This window comes from Bombina bombina, chromosome 4 (genome assembly GCF_027579735.1).
Source record: "Bombina bombina isolate aBomBom1 chromosome 4, aBomBom1.pri, whole genome shotgun sequence".
NCBI lineage: Eukaryota > Metazoa > Chordata > Amphibia > Anura > Bombinatoridae > Bombina > Bombina bombina.
The window spans coordinates 758,197,252-758,213,287 of NC_069502.1; the positions used below are offsets into that span (position 1 = coordinate 758,197,252).

A 16,036-nucleotide genomic window follows, 5' to 3' on the forward strand; every position below is an offset into this window, starting at 1 on the left:
TTTATTCGAAAAAGAAGGCATCTAAGCTTTTTTTTTGGTTCAGAGCTCCAGGTATCACTTTTTTATTGGTGGATTAATTTATCCACCAATCAGCAAGAGCAACCCATTTTGTTCACCAAAAATGGGCCGGCATCTAAACTTACATTCTTGCATTTCAAATAAAGATGCCAAGAGAATGAAGAAAATTTGATAATAGGAGTAAATTAGAAAGTTGCTTAAAATGTCATGCTCTATCTGAATCACAAAAGAAAAAAATTGAGTTCAGTGTCCATTTAATGATAGATGTAAATTGAAAAGTCTCTTAAAATTGGATCTTTATTTGAAATTTGACTTTTATGTTTAGGTCACAGATTTGTTGTCTAAAACCAAGAAGTCTGGTGGTCTAAAAGTGAGAGAGGACCAGAATCAAGGGTTTTATGTTGATGGACTCCGTTTGGTGCCTTGTGAAAGTTATGCACAAATTGAGAGGCTAATGGAACAAGGGAAAAAAATAAGAACCACTGCCTCAACCAGCATGAACGCTAACAGCAGCCGATCTCACATGGTGATCACTATCCATTTCAAACAGGTACAGAATACTGGTTAGGGATGGGTGAATTTTTTACAACATTTGAAAAATGAAACAAATTTTAACAAAGTCATTCATTTGTTCATTTCATGTTTCAAATGTTTGTATAACACTCTAACATTTTTTTATTGTAATACTGTTTCTAATGTTTTCTTTAAATGTAATATTAAATTTGAATTTCTAATAATTTTTGTCTTAGACTATTTTAATTAATGTGTATTTTTTTTTTGAGGGCTACATGGGCATTGATTAGAAATGTAACTTCTATCACTATCGGAAAGATCTCCCACAAGGCCATTAAAACCAGAAGTAGACAATGAAACAAATGTATATCACTTTTCCACCATAACCATATGGGCTTCCTTATTATATTCATATCTGGCCCCCCACATCTGCAAACTTTGGGGCTGATTTAAGAAGCAGCGTATGCTGCTGTTTCCGTGCGATCCTTCAGGCTTTCAGGCTCGCCGGAAACAAATGTTAAGAAGCAGTGGTCCTTAACTCATCCGCCACCTCTGAGGTGGCGGACAGCAATCATCCCGATCGGATACGATCGAGATGATTGACACCCCCTGCTAGTGGCCGGTTGGCCGCGAATGTGCAGGGGGCAGCATTGCACAAGCATTTCACTAGAAATGCTTGTGCAATGATAAATGCCGACAGTGTATGCCGGCATTTATCAATGTGGGGCTACAGCGGATCATTTCCGCCCGCACATTAATAAATCGGCCCCTTTGTCTTAGTCTCCAGTTTTCCTCTTCTCCATTATATTTCCATTGTATTTCCTTCTTATCTCCAATTTATTGTGTTCCTATTTTCTAGGTATTTACATTTTTAGTTTTCAGCATTCATTTTAGTGAAAGAAATGCCAAAAATGGCTGCAACCTGCAGCATCTGGATATTTAAGGTGCCAGATTTATAAGAGAAAAAATGCAACACACAAATTTAATTGTAAATCAAAATATTTAAATAAATCTGCCACTGAAAATAGCCAAATGCTGCAGACAGTAGCCATTTTTGGCATTCATTACACTAAACAAATGGTGAAAATAAAAATGTGTTTATACCTTCTATATTCCCTCTATTTCTCTCTCTTCCTATCTTATTCCTCCTATGATGAAGTGCCAATATTTTTCTCTGGGCATCCTCTATTGTTGTTACACATATCCATTTTTATCACCATATATCACTGGCTTCCCCCATTCACAGCTAATATCCATTTATTTTGCCTCATGTCATTTCTACTCCCTTCTATTTTCCTATTAATTGCTCTGTATAGTTTCCAGTAGTATACAAGTCAAATGTAGGTTCTCTAAATTTGTAAAAAGGATGTTAAATTAATTGTTTGCCCTTGTGTACTTTGTTCTGCCTACCAGGCAAAGTGTTTTTTACTACATACAGCATGTATTGTATATTTTCAGACAAAGGGCCAGATTACAAGTTAAGAGCAAAATATCACTTCCACAAAAGCAATATTTGTGCTCAATTTAGTAATACCAGCGCACTCAAATGTACGCTGATATTACAAGTTAGGTGAAATGCACGGAAGCATTGCGCTCTCGAGAGTGCACTTCTATAAGCATCAGTTGGAGCCTCCTTCTCATGCTGTCAGACACAAAATGAGAACTATCCCAGCAAAAGGGGAAGGGGTAAGTAGCGCAGTGATGGCCGAATATTTTTAACTATATATGAATATGACTATATACATATATATTTATGTGTTAATATGTGTATATACAAAATATTAACACATAAATATATATGTATTTAAGCATATACATATATATTTACTGGGAACACACAGTTCCCAAAGACCACAATGTAAAGGCACTTTTCAGTGTCGTTTTTTTCTAACACCCTACTCCCGCCACTTTGAAACCCTAAAACTAAGACTCTTTATTTTGGAGCCAATTGGGGCACTTTTAGAATATTAACCAGAGATTTGATCTCTGGTTAATTTTCTGAGTGCTAATTCTTACCACAAGCTCACTGTAGGAATAACCAGCCACTTGTAATGGCTGGTTACTTATCGCATGCCTGCAAACGGTTAAATTTGCCTGTTTACGGGTGAGTGATAAATTAGCGCTCCACTTGTAATCTAGCCCAAACTATAAAATTAAGAATACAATATGCTAATTAAACAGTAATTAATGGATTTCATTCATCTATTTTGATATTACTCTGCACAAAAATAATTTAAAATTTAGGCATAGATTATAAGTAGAGGAACAAAATATTAGCGCTGTTGTGCAATAACATTGCTCTAGTGCAATCAATAGTGCTTCTATTTTTGATCTCATATTACCTAGTCTAAATTTACTTGTTATTACTTAAACAATAGTCAAGGTCAGTGATGGCGAACATTGGCACTCCAGATGTTTCAGAACTACATTTCCCATGATGATATAAAATTACTCAGTCCCACTGTCACCAGTGTTTCAGATAATCACAGAGGCGCCGCTCCTAGGTGAATGATAATGCCAAAGGATGATAATAAATTGCCACGGTCAGCTCTTCAAGAGGTAGGATACAAATCTAGAAATAGAGACCAGAACAAAAGAAGGTGCTCCAATGGCGTAATATCTTCGAGTATAAACTTCTCCAGTATGCAGGATACTCACAAAGTCGGAGCACTTATCACAAAGTGCAAATAGTGTAGTTTGAGTTCTCAAGAGCTCCCCAGCTATCTCACCTCTGGTCACCACAAACAGTCACAGGTATAAACTGTAATCCTTCAGTGAATAATGATCACCACGCAGGAGGATATTATTATGGCTTAAAAACTTCCCGAATAGGTACTAAGAAGTATGTTTATTAAGAATGTGCAATATACAATCAAAATAAATACTGCCGGATGCGTTTTTACAAGATAACCTTGCTTCCTCAAGCAGCACAATTTATTTTATTTATTTATTTATTTAATGTAATGTATGCATTTCCCATGATGCTTGACCGGACTGTAGAGCACCTAAGCATCATGGGAAGTGTAGTTCTGAAACATCTGGAGTGCCAAAGTTCGCCATCACTGGTCTAGATTGTGCTAAAATCCCTGTGTCAGATAGTGCAGGTGCTCTAATACCTCACATAATAGACTGCTATTAGAAAAACAGTAAAATTCATGTAACATATCACTAAAGTACTAAGCCGAGGATGAGCAAAGCCCATGGTGTACAAGTAGTGTATTTAATCACATAGTTCTGTTCTATATTATTAATACAAATGGTTTACTTCATCTCTTAAAAAGCTCTAAATTTTACAGTGATGTTTTGGATTGAGCTTGAACGCAAGCTAACAAGAATTGTATGTCTTTGCATTACTGATCCCTCCAGATACATTTCTCATTGGCTGATAAGGACAGCACCCACAGCTCTGTTGGTTCTCAGGGACGCACATCCACAAGCATGACAACAAAAAGTAGTTTTTTATTGGGACAGGAACATCTAGTTAAAAATAAATAAATACATTGAATACATTTTAAAATATATTGTCTTAGATGCAACAAATACATTTTTTGACTTAAATGTCATTTAAACAATATGAAGGTTGTGTGATAATCATGTTCTGTTTTATTCTATTGTGTGATATCAATTTCTGAATTATTACAGATTTTCTTGAGTGAAGACATTACTAAACAATCCAGTATAAACTTGGTGGACCTGGCAGGAAGTGAAAGACAAAGGTCCTCTGGTTCTGAAGGAGACCGTCTTCGGGAAGGCACAAGTGTTAATCTCAGTTTGACAACGTTGGGAAATGTAATAAGGTATTTTACTATATCCTAGTTATGTACATACCTTTTATGTTCAACAGCAAAGGGTATTAGAGTAGTAGGTAAACATATGGTGAATTACATTTTATGATAAAAGAGAGAAGATTGGTACTAAGTGGTTTGATGCTACAGAGACAATTGGCAAATTGTGCTTGTAAACAATTTAAGTTTAAAAAATTACTAAGTTTGTCAAAAATAATGGGCGGACTATGAACCTGAATGTTAGCAATCCATAGAGCAAATTTCAATCTTTTTTAAAGAGCATATTACATACATTAATCAGTGGAATCGTCTTAGAAGGCAAATCATTTTGAGATTTTACTAAAACCATCTGCAAGTGGTTAAAAAGACATTGAATAGAACAAGGACCCAGTTTAGCATAATAGTTTATAGGAAATATGATGACATGATACTTGGTAATCTAATAAGGGCTCAACGTTCCATCAAACTCAACTTTCACATATCTACTGTGAACAATAATACACCTGATGAGTAAACAGACAGTAATAAATTACAAATAATACCCTTTATGTACTATAGAGTAGATGAGGCAGCACTCCAATGTACTAAAGGGAACCTTTATTAAAAGAGCAATGTTTTGAGGATCCGACTCCTTTCTCAAGCTAACCCACAATACCACACACTAAGGTTTTATCCCATCACCATAAAACAGGGGGGGTCCAATCAGAATAGGCCAGGGGGGCATGTCTTTCATTGCATCATCATAGTCAACATCAAGGGGTCGATTTAATAATGGGAGAGCGGACATGATTCGCTGTAGCGAATCATGTTCACTTGACCTCGCTAAATGCTGACAGCATAAGCTGTTGGCATTTAACATTGCACAACCATTTCTAGTGAAATGCTTGTGTAATGCCACCCTCTGCTCACTGGTGGGGCTGTCAATCATCCAGATCGGATCGGAAAGATTTCAGTCCGCCACCTAAAAGTGGCGGACAAGTTAAGGAGCAGCGATCTTATGACCGCTGCTTCTTAAATTCTGTTTCAGGCGGACCTGAAATGATGAGGCTCCGAAGCAGCATCTGCTGCTGCTTCATAAATGGAGCCCCACGTCTTTTTCATTACTTTAACCCTAACCTGCCCAGAAGGAAATGTACCCCTTATTAAAAACAAGTGCAGCAAAACAACATGAAATCAAGGGGAAAGCACATATACACTTTTAAGGAAAATGTACAAAAATAGTTTTAGACAAAATATATGCTTAGAGAAATAAACTAGAATAAAGCAGAGTTAAATAATGGGAAGGAAATTGAAAATACACCCGATGAGTAAATTGACAGCAATAAATTACAAAGACTAAATTATATGTACTAGAAATACGGCTACAGTTTTTAACCAATAATATATCAAAGCCATTACCCAGAGACCTATCCTTGAGTAGTAAATTCTACAGCTTGACTACTCTAACTGAAAATCTCTTTCCTCTGGTGATCGGGATGATTTAACTCCATCACGTAAAGTGTGGCTAAGTAGCAGTATCTGCAGCTTAATAAATGAGGCACTTACTCTCTGGATAAGGCATTTAATTAAGGAAAATAAAGCAACATTGTAACATACTGTCATGGTTTATTTTCCACACTTTTGCTGTAAAATACCCATTAAAAGTGTTCTTGTTCCACTTCCTCCCTCCCATATAGGCAGGGTTGCTTTCATCATACAGGGAACTGTATCTGAGCATCAATATTCTACACTGCCTACTTTCATCTGAAAAACACACTGATACAACACTTAATTCCACCGGATGATATGCCAACATTAATCCATGCATTTGTATCCTGTAGGCTAGATTACTGCAATGCACTTTACTTGGGCCTCCCAAAAAAAGAACTCCATCGCCTTCAGACAGTACAAAACGCAGCAGCCAGACTATTGACCAATCAAACTCGCTCCTGCCACATAACACCTGTTCTCCACTCCCTGCATTGGCTTCCAATTAAATGGCGAACATATTTTAAAATTGGCCTGCTGACCTTCAAAGCCTTACAACCAAGGCCCACAGTACCTGAAAGAGCTCCTGACACCCTACATCCCATCCCGTTCACTCTTCGTATTCAGCATTGCACCAGCAGCTTTTGTGAGCTGCTGGTGCATGCCGCCCCCTACAGATTCGCGGCAGGGGTGTGTCAATCAACCCGATCGTACTCGATCGGGTTGAATTGTGGCGATCTGTGTCCATCTGCTCAGAGCAGGCGGACAGGTTATGGAGAAGCAGTCTTCAGAGCAGGCGGACAAGTTATGGAGCAGCGGTTATGGAGCAGCTTGATAAATGGGCCCCCAGGTCTGAACCATGAACATTTAATTTTTACATGTATGTGCCTTTAAACTGTACTTGAGACAAGCAAGGAGAAGAAATAGCCATTGGAATAACTTTTTTTGAGTGACATAAATCTGGCATGCTTTATTCTGAGGAACTGTGTGAAATTTCATACCACCATTAATTTCTCCAGAAATGTTTATTTTGTTATGATTTTCTATAGCGTTTTCAGCATCATGCACTACTTATGTACTAAACCTCTGATCCTCTCCTAGTGCTCTGGCTGAGGCTACCATGGGAAAGAAAGTTTTGCATATTCCATACAGAGATTCTGTTCTGACAAAACTACTACAGTCAGCACTGGGAGGCAATAGTAGGACAATTATGGTAAACAGACAAGCATGTTGGTCTATAAATCTATATTCTTGAGCTAATTTCCAATATGACTAATTGGCATCAAATTAGAAACGTCCATCCTCTTTGCGTGTGGCTTATTATTATAAGATTAATTTACTAAGACTCATAATCATATACCATTTTATTTGTGTTCTTTTCTTTTTTTGAATTATGTCTTGTTTCCATGAATCAGTTATATAGTTCATTGTATATGCAAAAACAATATGATAGTGCACAAAAGTATTTATAGTCGGATCAAATGGAACCTCCAAAAAAGAGAAAAATTGCAAATAGTGAAGTCATGCAAGCAGGGGCGTATTATGTCTTAGGCCAACAAGGCCGGTGCCTAGGGCAGCAGATTTGGAAGGGGCAGCACATCTGTCCTATCCTCTCTCTAAAAGTCAGCACACAGTGAGCGATAAAGTGCAGGCTTTTACAGAGAAGATAAGGCACATGCGCTGATTAAGGTTGCTCTACACAGGCATTTCCTTTAAACAGTTGCTTCATTTAGAGCCGCCGGCATTTTTGCAATGGAAGCGTTCTTGGTGAGAAACTTGCCCGGGGATATGCTTACAAGGTGAGACTGGAGGAGAAGACCTTGTGCCGATATGCTGCCTCCCCTTATCAGCTGTGGTGGGTCTGCGAGCGCAGTGCTTATTGCGGGTCTTAGCAGCTAATAGACTGGATGCGTCTGTGCACTGCTTAGATAAGCTTGTGATGTCTTATCATAAACTCTCAGCGCTAATGTACGTTAGCTACTAATAGCTAGCTTTCTCTGCATTCATGAACCCATGGAGTAAATAGTTAACGGACACTTAAAAAGTTTCATTACTTGAATAATGATAATTAATGTTTGTTGTTGCATGTGAAGGGCAGTGATTGTTTTAAAGTGTATTCTTCTTTCCCTCCCTTCCTCTCTCTCTTCTTTCCCTTTCTCCCTCCCTTCCTCCCTCAACTGACTCCCTCCCTTACTCCCTCCCTTCTTTCTCTCAACTCCCTCCCTTGCTCCCTTCTTTCAGTCCTTTCTTTCCCTCACTACTTTTATCTTCTCCCTCTCTCTCCCTCCCTTCCTAATTTCCTTTCTCTCTCTTTTCCCCCTCCCCTTCTTTTCTCTCCCTTGTCTCAGGGACAAAATGGTATGAGATGCATGCAAGTCAACCCATCTGTATGCAAATGTTTTGCTAGCCCATTTTCTTTTGAATTGCTATGAAAAAACAAACAAAACAAAAACATTTTAAACACTGACCCAGTGGAAAAAAGGCCTAAAACCTTTGGGGGGGGGGGCAGCAGAATTTTGAGTGCCTAGGGCAGCACTAAACAAAAATATGCCACTGCATGCAAAGTAATAATGCTTGTGATAAAAGGGTTAAATGTACTCACATACTCTAGAGCTTAAATCAAGCTCTAGATGTAAAGGCTTTTTGAGACTGAAGACAGAAGTAGTATTCACAATGGATTAGATAAATAGGATTTATTAATAAAAAGTGTGTGCAGTGACGTCACCAAAGAGGCAGAGATTTACCTTCTGAACCAGATAGCCGCATCCCAAGGACATTGTTTATATGTAACGGTCCATGAAAGCGGAGGTTCTTGCAATGGTGTATTCTCTTATGTTTAAGCCTGGTGATATCACTTTTTATTAATAAATAGACATGTGCGATTCGGTTCGGAAATTCAGAAAATTCTGCAAATTCGGAGATTCGGATCGAACCGAATCTCCGAATTAAAATAGTGCCGAATCTACCGAATAAATCCGAATTACTTCGGATTTATTCAGATTTATTCAGATTTATTCGGTAGATTCGGATGGCCATGGATTACACTAGTATTGTACAGTATATTAGGTTATATCACTCTGCTATGGGTTACAACTAATGTACAGTACATAATACTAGTTTAATCCCACCTAACACTTACCGAAATGCCGAATTTCCGAACCGAACCGAATCCAGCCGAATTGATTCGAATCCGAAACAAATCCGAACCGAATTTATTCGAATCCGAATGAATCCGAAACAAATCCGAACCGAATTTATTCAAATTTTTCCAAATTCGAATAGCTCCGAACCGAAATTCGAAAAATTCCGAATCGATCCGAACCGGACCGAATTTTTTCGCCATGCACATGTCTATTAATAAATCCTTTTCATCTAATCTGTTGTGAATGCCACTTCTGTCTTCAGTCTCAAAAAGCCTTTACATCTAGAGCTTGATTTAAGCTCTAGAGTATGTGAGTACATTTAACCTTTTTATCACAAGCATTATTACCTCGCAGGACTTCAATATTTGCAATTTTTCTCTTTTTTGGGGGTTCCATTTGATCTGCAAGCAACTTTTATTGGGACTTTATTCTTTTTCCCACCGTATATCCTTTTGTGTACTATCATATTGTTTTTGCATGTTTTTTCTGTTGATTGTGATTTAGCAAGTTCATATATTGTTTTTCAGTTCTTTGTATATGTTCATTTCAAACGTTTATGTAGAAATCACTTTAAGACTTGTTAATTTCAGATTGCTGCTATAAGTCCAGCTGATATCTGCTATGAGGAGACTTTGTCAACGCTCAGATATGCCGAGAGGTATGAACAAATTTACTGGAGTTAAACCCTTGTTCACAGGTATATATTTTTATAATACAGCAACAAATCAAGAATTCCAAAATCCAGAATTATTCCAAAATCCAAACTTATTTCATAATTAAAAAAAATAATAATTAAAAATACAATTTTCCCGACAGTCAAAATCTTGTCTGCCGCCTGTGTTTGGGTTTTCTGTACTAAAAACATAATTTATGTAAGAACTTACCTGATAAATTCATTTCTTTCATATTGGCAAGAGTCCATGAGCTAGTGACGTATGGGATATACAATCCTACCAGGAGGGGCAAAGTTTCCCAAACCTCAAAATGCCTATAAATACACCCCTCACCACACCCACAATTCAGTTTAATGAATAGCCAAGCAGTGGGGTGATAAAGAAAGGAGTAGAAAGTATCAACAAAAAAATTTTGGAAATAATTGTGCTTTATACAAAAAAATCATAACCACCATTAAAAGGGTGGGCCTCATGGACTCTTTCCAATATGAAAGAAATTAATTTATCAGGTAAGTTCTTAGATAAATTATGTTTTCTTTCATGTAATTGGCAAGAGTCCATGAGCTAGTGACATATGGGATAGCAATACCCAAGATGTGGAACTCCACGCAAGAATCACTAGAGAGGGAGGGATAAAAATAAAAACAGCCATTTTTTTCCGCTGAATAAATTAATCCACATCCCAAAAAAATAAGTTTATTCTCATAAATGAAAGAAAAAAAATTAAATCAAAAGCAGAAGAATCAAACTGAAACAGCTGCCTGAAGATCTTTTCTACCAAAAACTGCTTCTGAAGAAGCAAATACATCAAAACGGTAGAATTTAGTAAAATCTTATCAACTGAAGCTTCATTCTTAAAGGCCCACAAAGTGGAGACTGATCTAGTAGAATGAGCTGTAATTCTCTGAGGCGGGGCCTGACCCGACTCCAAATAAGCTTGATGAATCAAAAGTTTTAACCAAGAAGCCAAGGAAATAGCAGAAGCTTTCTGACCTTTCCTAGGACCAGAAAATAAAACAAATAGACTGGAAGTCTTCCTGAAATCTTTAGTAGCTTCCACATAATATTTCAAAGCTCTTACCACATCCAAAGAATGTAAGGATCTTTCTAAAGAATTCTTAGGATTAGGACACAAGGAAGGGACAACAATTTCTCTACTAATGTTGTTAAAATTCACAACCTTAGGTAAAAATTGAAAAGTAGTCAGCAAAACTGCCTTATCCTGATGAAAAATCAGAAAAGAAGACTCACAAGAAAGAGCATATAGCTCAGAAACTCTTCTAGCAGAAGAGATAGCCAAAAGGAACAACACTTTCCAAGAAAGTAGTTTAATGTCCAAATATTGCATAGGCTCAAATGGAGGAGCCTGTAAAGCCTTCAAAACCAAATTAAGACTCCAAGGAGGAGAAATTGATTTAATGACAGGCTTAATACGAACTAAAGCCTGTACAAAACAGTTAATATCAGGAAGTATAGCAATCTTTCTGTGAAATAAAACAGAAAGAGCAGAGATTTGTCCCTTCAAGAAACTTGCAGACAAACCATTATCCAAACCATCCTGAAGAAACTGTAAAATTCTAGGAATTCTAAAAGAATGCCACGAGAGTTTATGAGAAGAACACCATGAAATGTAAGTCTTCCAAACTCGATAATAAATCTTCCTAGAGACAGATTTATGAGCTTGTAACATAGTATTAATCACTGAGTCAGAGAAACCTCTATGACTTAGTACTAAGCGTTCAAATTCCATACCTTCAAATTTAATGATTTGAGATCCTGAAGGAAAAACGGGCCTTGAGACAGTAGGTCCGGCCTTAACGGAAGTGGCCAAGGCTGGCAACTGGACATCCAAACCAGATCCGCATACCAAAACCTGTGTGGACATGCTGGAGCCACCAGCAACACAAACGATTGTTCCATGATGATTTTGGAGATCACTCTTGGAAGGAGAACTAGAGGTGGGAAAATGTAAGCAGGATGATAACACCAAGGAAGTGTCAGCGCATCCACTGCTTCCGCCTGAACATCCCTGGACCTGGACAGGTATCTGTGAAGTTTCTTGTTTAGATGGGAGGTTATGAGATCTATCTCTGGAAGACCCCACATCTGAACAATCTGAGAAAACACATCTGGATGGAGAGACCACTCCCCTGGATGTAAAGTCTGACAGCTGAGATAATCCGCCTCCCAATTGTCTACACCTGTGATATGCACCGCAGAGATTAGACAGGAGCTGTATTCCACCCAAGCAAGTATCCAAGATACTTCTTTCATAGCTTGGGGACTGTGAGCCCCACCCTTATAATTGACATATGCCACTGTTGTGATATTGTTTGTCTGAAAACAAATGAATGGTTCTCTCTTTAACAGAGGCCAAAACTGAAGAGCTCTGAGAATTGCATGGAGTTCTAAAATATTTATTGGTAATCTTGCATCTTGAGATTTCCAAACCCCTTGTGCTGTCAGAGATCCCCAAAGAGCTGCCCAACCTGAAAGACTCACAGTCCAGGTTGGCCGAACAATAGAAGCCCCTTGAACTAAACGATGGTGATCTATCCACCACGTGAGAGAGTGTTGTACATTGGGATTTAGGGATATTAATTGTGATATCTTTGTATAATCCCTGCACCATTGGTTCAGCATACAAAGCTATAGAGGTCTCATGTGAAAACGAGCAAAGGGGATTGCATCCGATGCTGCAGTCATGAGACCTAAAACTTCCATGCACATAGCCACTGAAGGGAATGACTGAGACTGAAGGTGCCGGCAGGCTGCAACCAATTTTAAATGTCTCTTGTCTGTTAGAGACAGAGTCATGGACACTGAATCTATCTGGAAGCCTAAAAAGGTGACCCTTGTCTGAGGAATCAAGAACTTTTTTGGTAAATTGATCCTCCAACCATGTTTCCGAAGAATCAACACTAGTTGATTCGTGTGAGATTCTGCAGAATGTAAAGACTGAGCTAGTTCCAAGATATCGTCCAAATAAGGAAACACCTCAGATAGGTACATATTTTTCTAAATACAAACATGTCAGAATTATTCAAAATGTTAAGATACAGAACTGGTCTGAATAAATTTTCCTTCTTTGGGACAATGAATAGATTTGAATAAAACCCCAAACCTTGTTCCTGAAAAGGAACTGGCATGATTACCCCTGAAGACTCCAGGTCTGAAACACACTTCAGGAAAACCTGAACTTTTACTGGATTTGCTGGGATACATGAGAGAAAAAATCTTTTCACAGGAGGTCTTACTCTGAATCCTATTCGATACCCTTGATAGACAATGCTCTGAATCCATTGATTTTGGACAGAATTTATCCAAATATCCTTGAAAACCATTAATCTGCCCCCTACCAGCTGAGCTGGAATGAGGGCCGAACTTTCATGCGGACTTAGGGGCTGACTTTAGTTTATTAAATGGCTTGGATTTATTCCAATTTGAGGAAGGCTTCCAATTGGAAACAGATTCCTTGGGGGAAGGATTGAGTTTTTGTTCCTTATTTTGATGAAAGGAACGGAAGCCTTAGATTGACCCTTAGGTTTTTTATCCTGAGGCAGAAAAACTACTTTTCCCCCAGTAACAGTTGAAATAATAGAATCCAACTAAGAACCAAATAAATTATTACCTTGGAAAGAAAGAGATAGTAATCTAGATTTAGATTTCATGTCAGCATTCCAAGATTTAAGCCACAAAGCTCTTCTAGCTAATATAGCTAAAGACATGGATCTAACATCAATTTTGATAATATAAAAAATGGCATCACAAATAAAATGATTAGCATATTGCAGTAAGCGAATAATACTAGATATGTCAGAATCCAATTCTTGTTAAATTCTCCAACCAAAAAGTTGATGCAGCCACAACATCAGCCAAAGAAATTGCAGGTCTGAGAAGATGACCTGAATATAAATAGGCTTTCCTTAGATAAGATTCAAGCATCCTATCTAAAGGATCCTTAAAGGAAGTACTATCTTCCATAGGAATAGTGGTACGTTTAGCAAGAGTAGAACTAGCCCCATCAACTTTGGGGATTTTTTCCAAAAATTCTATAGAATTTGCTTGAAAAGGATACAATTTTTTAAACCTTGAAGAAGGAATAAAAGAAGTACCTGGGTTATTCCATTCCTTAGAAATCATATCCGAAATAGCCTCAGGAATAGGAAAAAACCCTGGAGAAACCACAGGAGGTTTAAAAACAGCATTTAAACGTTTATTAGACTTAACGTCAAGAGGACTGGTTACCTCAATATCCAAAGTAATTAACACTTCTTTTAATAAAGAACGCATATACTCTATTTTTAAATAAATAAGTAGAATTGTCAGTGTCAATATCTGAGGAAGGATCTTCTGTATCAGATAGATCCTCATCAGAGGAGGATAAATTATTATGTTGTTGGTCATTTGAAATTTCATCAACTGAATGAGAAGTTTTAAAAGACCTTTTACGTTTATTAGAAGGTGTAAATGCAGACAAATCCTTCTGGATAGAATCAGAAACAAATTCTTTAAAATGTATAGGTATATCATTGTAATATAAACTTAGAAATCTTTGAAAATTTGTTTACTCTAATGTGAGTTTTGTAGCTGGAAATATTACTCAGAATAATATATCTTATTATCTGATAATCCAATTCCCAGCAAGTTTATAAAGTAACAAATAACCTCAAGATGATGTTTCAAGAGGTGAGACTTGTGTGAGAGACAAAAATATCAGCTTGAAACAATCCCTTTGAACTGCTGCGATCAATTAAAGCAATCTGTTAAACATGCTTAAGACTGTGTATAAACTTGTTCAAAGAGTGAGTTCATAAGTTTATAACAGAATTCTTCAATAGTAGATTTATACAAGTTCAGCAGCAATATATTTTATGTAGTTCCTTGTCAGGTTAGTTTACACAGCAAACAAGTAAATGAGCAGTTTAGTTAAAGAAATATACTTGCAGTTTAAATTCCGATCCTGTTTGATGAGATGTGCAAAAGGAGTTCTGCAAGGAAATCCTGTGAGACAAGAAAGCTGAATGACAGCAAAAGTTAGTTGTGAGCTGTGAATATAAGAAGTAGCTCTGCAAAAATACTTTGTGTAGATAAACAAAGTTATGACTTGAGATGAGCTGAAAAGTACTGCAACACAAGCAAGAGGCAACAGCACAAAATAATCAAGCAAAGGTGTGCTGTAGGAAGTGAGGTTTTATAGCCAGGTAAAAAAGGAAGTGGAATGTTTTAAAGGGATATCACAATCATGTACATTAGACGTTGAAGGAACTGCAACTGGCAATGTACTATTACTGATGGACACACTATCTGCGTGTAAAAGTTTATCATGACAACTATTACAAATGACATTTGGCAAAATAATTTCCACAATCTTACAACAAATGCACTTAGCTTTGGTAGAACCGATGTCAGGCAGCAATGTTCCAGCAGAAACTTCTGAGGCAGGATCAGATTGAGACATCTTGCAAAATGTAAAAGAAAAAACAACATATAAAGCAAAATTATCAATTTCCTTATATGACAGTTTCAGGAATGGGAAAAAAATGCAAATAGCATAGCCCTCTGATAGAGAAAAAGGCAAGAGGCAAACATCAATGGGGTATTAAAATAATGAAAAAGTTTGGCGCCAAGTATGACGCACAACGTAACTGAAAACTTTTTTGACGCCAATAATAACCGGAAATGACACACTCGTGTCACTAATGACGCAACCGTGTGTACGGCTTCGGCGTCAACTATGACGCCGGAAATAATGAAGTTGCGTCATAGACGTATTTTTCGCACCATAAAAATTCTCCTGCCAAGAATGACGCAATAAAGTCTAGCATTTGGCGCACCCGCGGGCCTAATACCGCCCGCAATTTGCAAGAAAGTAGTCAATTGAAAAAAGACTAAACCCCAGGTAAGAAAAAAATTTCTTAAAAATGTTTATTTTTCCCAAATATGAAACTGACAGTCTGCAGAAGGAAATACAGGAACCTGACTCATGGCAAATATAAGTACAATACATATATTTAGAACTTTATATAAATGCATAAAGTGCCAAACCATAGCTGGGGTGCCTTAAGTAATAAAAAACATACTTACCAAAAGACACCCATCCACATATAGCAGATAGCCAAACCAGTACTGAAACAGTTATCAGTAGAGGTAATGGTAAATTGAGAGTATATCGTCGATCTGAAAAGGGAGGTAGGAGATGAATCTCTACGACCGATAACAGAGAACCTATGAAATAGACCCCCGTTAGGAAAATCATCGTATTCAATAAGTGATACTCCCTTCACGTCCCTCTGACATTCGCTGTACTCTAAGAGGAATTGGGCTTCAACAATGCTGAGAAGCACATATCAACGTAGAAATCTTAGCACAAACTTACTTCACCACCTCCATAGGAGGCAAAGTTTGTAAAACTGAATTGTGGGTGTGGTGAGGG

The 16,036-nt window shown here is 37.5% G+C and overlaps 1 protein-coding gene across 1 annotated transcript in view; it reads left to right on the forward strand.

The window, feature by feature from the left end:
• Nucleotides 1-16,036, forward strand: part of LOC128657825 (kinesin-like protein KIF28P) — a 109,653-nt gene that overhangs the window by 21,552 nt on the left and 72,065 nt on the right. Inside the window, exons 5-8 of the mRNA XM_053712245.1 lie at nucleotides 344-568; nucleotides 4,174-4,328; nucleotides 6,885-6,996; nucleotides 9,517-9,584. Coding sequence (XP_053568220.1) covers nucleotides 344-568; nucleotides 4,174-4,328; nucleotides 6,885-6,996; nucleotides 9,517-9,584 — 560 coding nt within the window. The remainder of the gene's footprint in view (nucleotides 1-343; nucleotides 569-4,173; nucleotides 4,329-6,884; nucleotides 6,997-9,516; nucleotides 9,585-16,036) is intronic.